General features: G+C 39.8%; 1 protein-coding gene and 1 long non-coding RNA gene across 3 annotated transcripts in view; one reads left to right on the top strand and one right to left on the bottom strand.

The window, feature by feature from the left end:
- Positions 1 to 12,751, top strand: part of LOC136340184 (putative polypeptide N-acetylgalactosaminyltransferase 9) — a 48,334-nt gene that overhangs the window by 9,847 nt on the left and 25,736 nt on the right. For both annotated transcript variants that reach the window (XM_066284027.1, XM_066284026.1), the window contains exons 2-5: positions 3,900 to 4,109; positions 4,876 to 5,005; positions 5,058 to 5,241; positions 6,680 to 6,788. In XM_066284027.1, coding sequence (XP_066140124.1) covers positions 4,090 to 4,109; positions 4,876 to 5,005; positions 5,058 to 5,241; positions 6,680 to 6,788 — 443 coding nt within the window. In that variant the 5' untranslated portion in view covers positions 3,900 to 4,089. The remainder of the gene's footprint in view (positions 1 to 3,899; positions 4,110 to 4,875; positions 5,006 to 5,057; positions 5,242 to 6,679; positions 6,789 to 12,751) is intronic.
- LOC136340191 (uncharacterized) overlaps positions 1 to 12,751 on the bottom strand; it is a 62,699-nt gene that overhangs the window by 36,581 nt on the left and 13,367 nt on the right. The window contains exon 3 of the long non-coding RNA XR_010732271.1: positions 1,423 to 1,492. This is a non-coding gene — a long non-coding RNA (uncharacterized lncRNA). The remainder of the gene's footprint in view (positions 1 to 1,422; positions 1,493 to 12,751) is intronic.

The raw sequence follows: 12,751 nt of genomic DNA, 5'->3' as shown, positions 1-12,751 counted from the left end.
TGATTTAATAAAAGTGCTGCTTTTGTATACCAATTTGCTGCTACTGAGGCTCAAAGCCAAGAGACCTTTATTAATACTGAGTTATATCAGCTAATAGAGGTAGGTGTTTGATTTCCAAAGAACGCATTGTGATACTATAGCAGGCGAGAGCTTAATTGCACAAATAACCTGACTTATATGAAAAAGTAATTTTTAATTAGGGAGTTGGGCTGTTTCTCGGCAAAATGGTGAAGGAACCCTTCTGGGTAGATTGGTGGGGATTGCCTGAAACATGTTTTAACAATATGCTTCGGTAATATCTCTTTCTGCATTTTGTTGCCCCCGAGGCCGTTTTGGGTATTTTTAACAAATTGAAATTAAAATTTATTACTTGTTGTTTTCCTCGTGAAATTCCCGAGTCACTGGGTGCAGGTTTCGCGCATCAGCATTAGCCGCCGGCAATAAAACATCCGCAGTAGTGGATTTTATATATTCGGGCAGGTATCATTCTCCCAATGGACCATATTTTACTTCCGTTACACAACGGCGCAATTTGTCAGGTCCCCTCAGCCTACACCTCTATTTCGCTTTTTTTTTTTTAATACGAAGTGATGGATAACTAGGTTCGCAAACCCGGACGGATTATAACGTCCAGAGAGGTTTTGCTGGGACACACGTATAGAACAAATCCAGATCTAATTTCTCAGCTTTAACAATCCAAAAACCCTTCAAAATTGGCATTTAGACTGAAAAATCTGCCTCGAAGTTTCGAAATCACGTGTCTTTGGTTATGGCCTGAATCGCATTAAGCGTGTGGGTAAACGCTTGCCTATTACCACAAACTGTACACACAGTTCTAGCAAATAATTAAAACAAAACATCCGCAAACGGCAATTAGACGTAGGAAATTATTAACTCAACGTTTAATTATAGCACTAATTCGATTACTTCATAGGAGGATTTAATGTCTTGAGAAATTGGTAAAAAATAAATTATGCATTTAAATTGTTTGTTACAACTTCTCGGTTAGAATTTTCAATACCCCATTGTCTCAGTACGTTGTTTTATTCCAATCGGTACTGTTATTTTATTTAGATATAATAATAATGTGTTGAAATTGACTCATTTGCATGAGAAGGTTTTACTGAGGTTTCACATAGTAATTGAGAGTTTCCGCGTATATTGTGCAACAATAAACCATATCAATCCTAAAAACACATCTTCACAATCGAATTGAAACCCCGATCGGTGAGATCCGAGCGCGCTTTGTCATTTTCTCAAAGTCGGGAGCCGTTACCTTGACCTGTGACCAATCAGAAGCGCGCGTTTGAAGGACGCTTATGTTTGTGCAGCAACGCAATAGCAACTCAGTTTTAGGAGAAATTTTCCGTTTGAATTTGATTATTGAAAAAATCCAATGGTGACAATTCTGTAATCACTTACCTTTGAAGGTGTTTGGAAGGCGTCTTGAAACGTCGAGTGGTGGCATCTTCCCTTCTTTGATTTCCAAAGTCTGTAAATTAATGATTTCTCTACATCAATTGCATACAAGAGACAAATTTATTTGTGTAATAGAGCGTTAAACTGTTAAATTTCACCTTTGCGGATATAAGTACTTATGGCTGGCTTCCAGCATGAATTCAGGTAATTATTATAAGCTACAAAGAAAGCAGGCATATCTATGAAAAATCCTCAAATTTTCCTAGAGGCGCAATGCGACAAAATCCTTGCGAAATTTTTCATTTTCCCAAGCCCTAAGCCATCCGTCTGTCATATGTAACCAATCACAGCGATGATTCACATAGGTGCTTAGTTTCACAAAACTACGCTCGTTCGCTACCTAACATATTAATTCAAGAAATATCGTTCTTTTCCATCACGCAGCACCCTCGAAAAGGGCAAAAAAAACTCTTAATCATAGCAAACCCATGAAACGCCGATAATGGGGCTTTCCTATCCGCTTGTGTTCTGAAGTTTCGCTGAGGGCCTCCAGAGAAATCTAAAGATATAGTATAGCTCATTCCTGAAAGGGTCGATAAACCATATAATAGGCAAAATGATAAATGGTATGAAACGTTTTATTTGACGTTTAATTTTAAATATATGTTGTGTTGTATTGCCTTTGGGCCCTGAGGAGGTCTTCTTATTTATGAGTCATACCAATGAAAAAAGCAACCAATACGTCCGCTATAAAAGGAGTCATAAGGACAGTCTCGCCCTTAAGATATTGACGATTATGTCATTGAATTAAATGCACTCGCAAGTGAAATGGTACAGAAGTTTCTTTTTTATTTACAAATTTCCACTTAAAAACGGTACTGTCGCTCCAAACAAGAAAGAAAAGCAAACATTTCCGCTTTTATACGATGCCCGCCGATGGGAAAATCTAGGTTAAGTTAATTACCGATACGGGCCCCATTAATGGGGCAATGTCTTCGATATTGCAGGTAGTAAAGGCCAGTTTTACAACGACCGCGCCGGACTTATAATGCCCGGTAAGTAGCCGTAATGACAGTAATCATTCAACGTCCGTCATTAACACACGACAATTTAAAATTAGCAGTCTCCGTTACCGACTTTCGGCGGCGTTGCCAATGGTTTCAGGAGGTCCTCGGGAAACATGGGAGTTGGTTGTTGCGAGGGAGTGGTGTCGAAATGACAGAGGGAATCAACTTTATGACGAAAGAATTACGTATGTCATGTTGACGTCAATGTCGCGATTGTTTTTTCGTCGACAAAATTGGTTAAAACAAACTGAAGAATTATTCAAAGGAAAATAAAAATATTGACACAGGATCGATTACACGACATGGGAAAAAAAATCATTTCAACTTCGTGTTATCGTACGTTCGGATGACCCAGGCAAGGCCCACACCATGGATTCGTCATCCGGCGGTGCAATGATCTGATGAACAGTCGAATTTTACAGGCTTTTCAAAGGATCGCTAGGAACACAAAGCTGCGTTTCAGATAATAAAAACCCCAATATTCTCTATTATAACTAGGTTGAACGCCATTGTTTTATCCTAAATAAAAATCAGTGGCGGAACACGAACTGAAGAATGTTTCAGAGCAACGATTCTTAACACAAAAATCTGACAACATTGCAGTCAGAAATCCAAAAAAGGCATATTGCAGTGATGAAAAGAAGGTCATTCTTAATTAAGAAATCACCACTGACCTTTACACCCAATATAACCCGTTCCGAATCAAATTCGTTTCAAAACTCCTTTAATAATGTTCACTGGGGTAGGAATACAAACATGTTTATGGGGGCCCCGGTGTGTTACGCCCTGTTACCGGAAAAGGACAAAAACGCCGAAATTGGTTCATTTCTCCGGAAAATTAACGTTTTTTCTATATCTGGGTGGGGATGTGAGAGGGGTCGTAAAAAGGTGCGTTTATGGTCGTGGTTTATTTAACCCGGATGGCAGGCTGATGGGGGCGGTTTTATCGATTGTTTTTGCCGAAATTTTAGATGAATGGGAGACGGAAAGTGGTGGAGGGTCTTGACACTACCGTGAGATGTTTGACAAAGTGACAATCGTTGACAATACAATTTTGCTTGAACGCAAATTTTCAAATTGGTCGAGTATTCCGCTCAAGTTATTCTGATATAGGTAATTAAGGCGAAATTGCAGCACATTGTAAGTAAATAGACGATAAAACTGTTAAAACTTCCAAACAAAAAAAAAAGACTCGTTTAAAAAGGAACCTAATTTAGGATCAGAGGGCTAAAGAATAATCAACGTTAAACACATTAATTAGTTCGTTCAAGTAAATTAAGGAGCCCTACCTAAAGCCCTCACGAAGTATCTAATTGATATTAACCCTTAAGGCAAATTTAATATACAAACAAGGGGGTTGTTTCCTCGAAGAAAATATTGGTTTTTTTCTCAAAAACATTGTTTGTTTTCCAGGAATGCCCGTTGTCAAGATCACCGTTCCCGGATATTCTCCCTGAGGAAACTTCAGAGACACTTCGTCTCAGCCCTCCCCGTTCCCTCATGATGGCAACTAATCTTATCAGGAAGTTGTAATGGCCCTTTCACGATGCTGATTCGGATATTGTTATTAGTTCAGCGGCAGCGTGATTGACGAACGGGTAACATGGTGTTTTGGCGCAGAAGGTAAAGGATAATTGTTAACGTAAACGCAAATTTTTATCTTCGAAAAGAAAATTAGTTAGCTGCAATATAGACTAACAAGGAAGTCAAATAAGGCCCATTTTTACGATTCTTTCATAGGGCCGAATAAACTTTTCTGTTTGTAACTTGCGTTTAAAGTGAAATCTATGGAAGCAAGTTTCTTCACAATTTGGTGAAGTCACTTTTTTTATATCTCAATCAAAAAATTGCGCGGTTTGTGATAATTTAGTTAAAAAAAGTTTCGACTTTCTCAGACTTTTCCATTATTCTTCGATAGGCCCAATCTTTAATCAATCACATATTGAATTCAGAACTACTCCCCTTCCATACGTTCAACAAATCTAGTACTTGAATCGCATTCACCATTTTGTCTCCAATAATTAAAAAAACTCTGATATTCGTACTTATACCAATTAGTGCCTATCAAAATTAAATACGAAGACGCCAACAAAGATTTTGCCTCAATGTGAGTATCCCCGAACACTAACCAATGTGTACTCGTACATAAATTTTTTGTACTTTTTATTTATGTTAAGAACACCGGAATTATAACACTCGATTTCTATGACAACCTAATCTAATCTCACGATTATCCGCTAATTATTTTACTTCCAATCGATTAACATATATTTTGCGTATCTAAACTCTCACAGTTCATAGTTTTCTCTGATTTAAATTAATGTGCAACAAATGAGATGATAATGGTACGAATCGACGCAGGTCACATGAATCATAATAATCATTTCAGATCGCTCCTGATCAAGCTGATCGTTATAGTTGGTACGGCATGGTTCACTATAGCCGTGCTCATGTTCCGGGAAACTGGAGTGTCCAATCGCAGACCTGTAGCCGAGCCCTTAAGACAGGACCACAATGCTGTTAGTATGTTACCCTCTCAAGAAATAAATTTTCATAGAATTTTTTTTTCAGATGGACGATGTCCGAGACACAGTAGCACGAAGTAACATCGACAAAAACCGGAAAAAGCCGGACATTCCTGCCTCCCAAATTAAGGAGCAGCCGGAACAGCAGAACGACGATTCGGTGTTGGCCCCTCCGCAAGAACTGCCCGGTGAATTGGGGAAAGCGGTAAATTTGCCAACGAATTTGACTGGTAAGTGATTATTCACATTTTAACTCGATCACTAACGGGACAAAGAGACGTTTAACCTCAATTCGCGGAACCGATCGACTCGGAAAACTTTTTTCTTAAATGAGCAGTTTCTGTGTAATGACTCTGGATTCGTGCACATAATTCACGTTGCCTTTGGAGTCTGCTGATATCGGTGAGACCACCCCTCCTCACCTTGCTTTCAAGTGAATCAGATAAGCTATTTTCGAAAATTACCCGTAGAACTTTGAAGGAGAGGGGTGGCAGGAGTAGAACGGAAAAAGGGCGCAGTGGTTGAGACTTTATGTTCTTCATGCAAAACTGCTTAAAGATGGAAGTCTTGGTAATTTTACCAGGAATGGAACCCAAGTTATGGACCTTTATTTTCACGTCAACAGCAAACTTATGTCCTTGTTAAACAACTAAGGCTGCCAAGTGTAGGTCCAGATTACTGAAAGGAATCGAGCTTACTTAAACTTTTTCTTCGATTTTTCTTCCGATCCCACCACTGCGCCTGGAGAAAATTGAGTGGCCCTTATTTTCTCATTAGGGCGGCTTCAAGAGCTATGTTTGATGATAAGAATCTAACAGCTGCTGTTATTGTCTCTCACATTTCGGTCATAATGCGAAGAACTCGCGGAAAATCCTATTTAAATCGCCTTTAGCGCAAGAGCGAAGCTTTCAGCCTAAAAACAATTTTCTTATTAATTAAGCTGGATCCGCCTATGAGGTCCCTCTGGGAATGCCATGGGGGTAAAGAGACGGTAAGATCGTTTCTTGCCGTCCCAAACGAGGTAAAGTTGGCTGTCGTTCCTCTGGGAATCCCCCAAAAAATGGATATCCCCCCTTTAAGGGCCGCGGCATGCCCCGACTGCCGACGTGCAGATAAGACGAGATGGTTTCTTATAGCTTTCCTAATGTTTTTGTCGGGTTTTTACGGGGTGTTGTGTTCGGACGAAATTGTACGGAGAGCAGATGTTCTTTTTACCCTCCGTGAGCGGTTCAACGGCGCGTTTTAAAGAAGACTTTAATGCGAAGTGTAGGGGGTTGATTAATCTTGGATAAATCAATGAAAACTATCACTTTAGGTTCTTTGGTGGCAACGCCAGGAAATGTTTCAATAAGGCCACACGCTCCTGTCTTCGTAGGGCACACATAGAAACCAAAGAAGACCATACTGAAAATTCCCCGCCAGCGTCGCCGACAGCAAAGACTTTGGCAGACTCGTCTTACGACGTTGTCAATTCGTACATTATCGAAAATAAACGCACGAATTTCATAGTTCGAAAACGATCTCTCAATGATTTTATGATTTATGTAGCTTTTCATTATCCTAAGGCCTCCGGTTTAATCAATAACCGAAACAAAACCCATTGTTTATCCCTTTTCATCCCTTACCCGAAACGTACTCTATTAATGGTCGATTTTATAAAATTTTCAGAGGGTGTAAAGAAAATGGTGAGCGACGGCTGGTTGAGAAACGCCTTTAATCAATACGTCAGCGACATGATCAGCGTCCATAGGAGCCTACCTGACGCCAGAGACGAATGGTAAGCGACAGAATTAATGATTGATCCGACTTGGTTCTAATTAAGATCCATTGTTCCTTCGCTTGTCGGTGGGGCATTAAAAATTGAAACGTTTCCGAGCTGTTGAAGTTCCGTTGATATGCGGCGTATCGAGCAAAAAGGTCTTATCGTATATACGAAATGTCACGGTATGACCGTATCGGCGAGTTATGTGGCTGAAATGTTAAGGTCATGGTTGTTTGCAAAAACGTGATAGCCGGGATTCACGTAATTATGATCATCAGATGCGTTGACGGTGTACGATCGGCAGGCTGCGTCGAACCCGCTTCACGGAGGTGAAACCGCTGCTCTAAAGGCGATTTCGCATAAGTTTTAAATTGCATTGATAGAACGGTTGTGGAGGGTGAAATACTGCAACAACAATTTGTTAACAAACTAACGGGGATCTGCCTCCAATACCGGGAACATCGCGCCTAATTAGGTTAGAGCCGAAGTGCACACAGGAGCAATCAAAACAGCGAACGTAACAGTTTAGAGTTAACGAACGCCCACTAGCAAACAAAATGGTAATGCCGGAAGTTGGCGTCGTCTTTACAGTTTACAATCGGAAAATTTACTTGTTACATTAACGTGCACAGGCAAATGGAAATGGGAGCAAAAGTTTGCAGGGCGGACGCCACATCCCATTCGGTTCATGCATATCTAATGCGCCGGAAGAGATCTTTCAAGATATGCCCGGAATTTTAAACAACAAGAAAACAGAGGGGAAAATTGCATTTTTCTATAATATTCAAGTTGCAAAGTCTTATGGACGAAATCAGTTTATCATACGTAGAGATATGCCCATTTAAAACAAGCAAATCTCAGCGAAACCGCGCGCCGACTTCACGCTCGGAAAGTTTTTGGTTTCCATCATCAAAGTTCCCGTAAACTTCGAATGATTCCATCAAAGTAATAAGAAAATATTTTTCACGCGAGACTTGGTTTACAGGACCCCCAGGTATCCGAAATCCTTCGGGTGCGCTAATGCGTGTGACAGCTTGACGGATGCCTCGAGCCGCGAAACGGGCCTTTAGATCCCCCCGTTATGCTAATTAGATCGACGAATAACCGCATTTTCCAGAAAGAACCGGTCTCTGGCTGTCCAAGTTCAATCAGGAAAAGGTACATTCGGCAGTTTGTTAACGGTTTCCAATTTATTGTAGATCAACGATCCAAAATTGTCAACGTTCGCGTCGCAATTATTCAGATTTTTCAAAAACGCATTTCGAGCCCCGGGACGAACCGTCGAAGATGAGTCGTTCGGACATGTGACACACCGGAATCTCCAGGAATATTTTCTTCGGGACGTGTACAGGGTGTTCGATAAAAAAAAAAACGTTCACTTTCATGTAACAGAAAAGGGGCGGGCGACTTTTGGGGAAACTCGCCTGAACAGATTACCTGTTTTGAGACGCTGCATCTCCAAAACGGTTGGAGATAGTCGACACTCGAAATTATCTCCCGCATATTTTACGCATTCGCGCAAAGCGTTCGACATAAAATGGGATCGTTTAGATGGCAGAAAGGGGCTCGAACGAAGGTATAAATGCGATAACAAAAAAAAAACGCCCCCAGAAAACACTTAAAATACGTCTCGAGAGCGGTTTAACAACGATTTCTGGATGCTCTTGCTCGATTTTTGGGGATGAAAGTAACGCAAAACACACATCCACCTCAGTTCATACATCTCGAATATTGACCCGTGCCTGGCCACTCTAAAATTCTTCCTCATTTTTCGAGGCTAAAATCATGAAAACCGTCTGAAATATCTCTCAACAACACATACTCCAAAAGCTTTTTCCCCTGCCAGACGTCGGGTAACACTTGTGGTTTTATTTCTTAAAACATCAACTTTCTAAGACGCTTTCAATAAATATTATTTCCCCCTCCCCCCGCCGCGGTGGGGACGGTCTGCTCTTCCAACTTCGACGAAGTTTCTCCTAAAAATGGGCAAGTTTTCCTAATGACAGCCGCGAACTTGGAGTTTGTATGAGGAGGTCTGAATTCAAGATTGTAGACGATAGTTTTAAAGTTAATCTTATATGGGAAAAGATAGAAGTTTGTTTCGAGTTGAAATAGCAGAGAAATCCTGAGTTGGTTATACATATCAAAAAGAGTTATGCAGACAGAAAGTTACGGCCAAATTCAGCTGGACTGAAATAGGGCCATAATTCGACCACAACCTCGGTCCTCTATGTATGCAAAGCTGAGAGTTCTGGTAGAATTTAACTGCATTTATATTAGGACGAAGTTGGAGACGTTGCTGGGAATACATATCCGCAAAACAAATAATCCAGACTGAGTCCGTTTTCGGAATATTATGCCTCATTTGTTTGCTACAGCTTAAATGTAAAACGCTCGTCGGCTGTAGTGATTTCAGTACCTGCAATCTGGCCGCACTAAATCGCCTTCGTTTGGAAAAACGTCCAACAGGTTTTCTTCCATCTAGAATCTAAATAAATCTCGTTCTCAGCCAACAAGGCAGCCAGCCTTCCGCAAAAAGGGGGCGCAGATTAAGGGCCTCGAGTTCGCTCATAATTTATGGGAGCAGGTAGAGTAGCGGCCTTGTTTTGCAGCCCTCCTTCATTATAACAACATTACTGATCCCCCGGTTTCGTGAAAAGAATAAGGACTCTTTGCGAATAACAGAATTAGGTCCCGACCTTTTTACTAATCCGTTTATTGGTGCATAATTAATCACTAGTTATATGGCCCAAGGAATGTCGCCTTTAATGGAAGCTGAGGGGAAGAAACGTCCCTTTTAAGGGATAATTAAAATCTCCATTCTCGTTTTTTTTTCCACAGAAACGGTGAAAGAATTAGAAGTTATGTAAGTCAACTTCGTTATTTATCGAAACTAGAGGCAATCGCGGGATAGAAAGTGGAGAAAAAACGTCAAGGGAAATATATCTAATCAAGTCAAGCTGGGGTTTTACCTCCAGCGGGGTATAAAATGAAATTGTGTGAGAAAACTCAATAAACGTCTTCACTTCGTAATAAATGTATCAAATTTCCGAGCCTACAGCCCTAAATGGAAGAATTCCGCCCTTGCCTGCAGTTTGTTATAAATTAGCCAAGCGTTCGTTTACTTTGCTCTATTCGCTCTCTGGAAGCGAAAATAGTTCAAATCAGCAGCTTGTTAGGTTGTTTATATTACTAGGATCTGAAATCCGACAAGAATAACCCTTAAATATACAGTATTGGCCATAATTATTGCAACTTTGAAAATTGACATATATTTTCGTTTAAATCGAAGGGACAAATGCACCACCCTGTATATGCATCCTTTGTTGAACTACCTCTGCTCGTCAGAGAAAAGGAATATATTTTCCCTTTTTATACTCACTGGCACAAACAAATTGTGTTCCTGTGCTGGCCAAAATTTTGCTTCTCAGTTCCTTTATTCAATTCGAGGATAATTTAGTGAATTTTCCAACACGGCTCGAAGTAAAACGTACAGCGGTGACGCTACAACCAGAGCGATTCGTTTCTATAAGAATGGTCTGAGGCAAGTCGGAATAGCCAGAAATTGACAACTTCATAAATCGACAGTGTCAAGAATCGTCAAACAATATGTTCGTACTGGTAATGTGACACCGTTCAAAAAACACTGCTGGACCACGAAAGTCCTCCAAGCAATTGGACCGAAAGTTTTTAAATATCGCAAAAAGCAGTCATTTCCCATCTCCAAGGAAAATCCTGGATGAAATCGACCAAGCAGGACCATCTGGTCTTCCAACTCGAACGATAATGTGATAAAGATTTTGTCACAATGCCAAGTGATTGGAAAAGGATCGTATTTACTGACGAGTCGAAGTTTAATTTACTTAGAGGTGATGGTGTGGTACACGTAAGCCGACCTAAAGGCCAGAGATTGGATCCAAAATACGTTTACTTGTCCCACTGTGAAATATGGCGGAGGATCTGTAATGGTGTGAGGGTGCTTTTCGTCATTTGGTATGAGTCCTCTACACAAAACTGAGAAAAGGACGGACAAGTTCGTATACAAAAACATTTTGGAATCCCGTACGGACGAGGTCATGCCGCTTAAATCCACCTTTCAACACGACAACGATCCAAAGCATTCCTCCAAATTGGTCAAAGAGTGGTTAGAACAGCAAAAAAATACCCGTTATGAAGTGGCCGACCCAAAGTCCTGATCTTAATCCAATTGGGAATTTAAGGGAAATCTGGGACTGGAAAATTCCGGACTGAAAAGTAAAAAATGTGACGGAACTATTTCAATTACTGGCAAAAGGTTGGTCAGAAATGGATTCAGCTATAATTGAGAAATTAATTAATTCTATGCCAAATAGAATGGCAGCTGTAGCGAGTGCTAAAGGATATTACACTGAATATTGCAAATTTGCCTTATTTTTCATTGTTATAGTTAATTATTCAAGAAAAGGAATTTAATTGCAATAATTATGGCCAGCACAGAAGCATAATTTGTTTGTGCCAGTGAGTATAAAGAGATAACACGTTGCTATTCTCTGGTAAGTAAAGGTAGTCCGATTGAAGATGTATATACAGAGTGTCTACGCGAAAAGTCTCACCCCACCTCTGACTTTTTAATATATTGCAATAGAACGTTTTTAACAAAAAGCGCTTGAAATTTCCTGTAGTTCTCGAAGATTGTCAGCAGTTTTATACCGGGTGTTTAATAGACGTGTGTCGACCCAATAAGGCGTTTTTTGAACAATCGAGCAGTACTTTCTGTACATATTCAAATTCTGCGTTTTATTGCGGATTCAACAAAGGCCATACCTCAAATATTATAATTATTATTCTTGTAGGTATAATGAAAAGAAGAGCATCAATCATAATGAATGGCATCAATCGAAGTGATGTGATAACAAAATGCCCACAGAATTTTGAAAAAAAAAAAAAAAATTGATTGTGTGTTGAACATGGTGGAAGGAACTTTGAATAATACCTGCGAAATAATAACAACAACAAAGCAATAAGTGTGTTCTGCGTTATCGTTATTGTAGTCAATTTAACACAATTTTAATTATTAATATTAATTATACTCCTGTTGAGCCGAAAAGTAAATATTGGTTTTAGCAAATGAGAAAAATTAAAAATACCTTTTGAAGCATTTTTCTCCTATTTCAAGTAAATTAATCAAATTTGGCATCTTTCTCCTTCGGTAGATACCCTTTTTCATAGAAACTGTTGGGTATAAACCCAGTAAACTATTGAATTTGATTTTTAAGTCAATCCATAAAAACGAAACAAACGACCACATCAGCCATATTGTTTTCGAAAGTAAAGAACATCGCCATCGAACCATGTTGCCCGGGGGTGAATTTTTATAAATATTTAAAAAATTATAAGGGTCGATGTATGACACACGTGTGTATATCGTTGAATTCGTAATAAAACACAGAATTGAAATATGTGAAAAAATGTTTCATTGTTCGAAAAATGCAATGTTGGGCAGGTACGCTTTTACTGAACATCCTGTATAAAACTGCTGACTATCTTGAAAGACTACATGAACTTTCAATTGCTTTTTGTTAGAATTTTATTTCCCCTATTTCAATATATTAAACAGTTCGAGGGGGGCTGGGAGTTTTCGCGTGGACACCCTATACGGGGCGGCGCTTTCGTCCCTTCGATTTAAACGAAAATATATTAACCGATTTTAAAAGTTGCAATAGCTATGGCCAATACTGTGCATCCAATCAGGCTACGGCCCAAATTCCTCGAAAATGCAATGGAAACATTGGCATTTTTGCCGCGTCGAAACCTCGTTTTTTACGTAGAGCTAAACAAGAACTTTCCAAATATTATTGGACGTTGTTTACGACCTCCATCAATTTCGCTGCATTGCGATTTGGTCAGTTGGTCACCAACTGACCGAAAATTCGCCTCTGCTTGCAGTTTCTTATAAATCATCTAAATCTTTGCTTCTCATTCCTCCGTGCTCGCAGCGA

Source organism: Euwallacea fornicatus, chromosome 7 (genome assembly GCF_040115645.1).
Source record: "Euwallacea fornicatus isolate EFF26 chromosome 7, ASM4011564v1, whole genome shotgun sequence".
In the NCBI taxonomy this organism is placed as follows: domain Eukaryota; kingdom Metazoa; phylum Arthropoda; class Insecta; order Coleoptera; family Curculionidae; genus Euwallacea; species Euwallacea fornicatus.
Note: the sequence above shows the minus strand (reverse complement) of the source record. Positions and strands in the feature narration are given on the sequence as shown.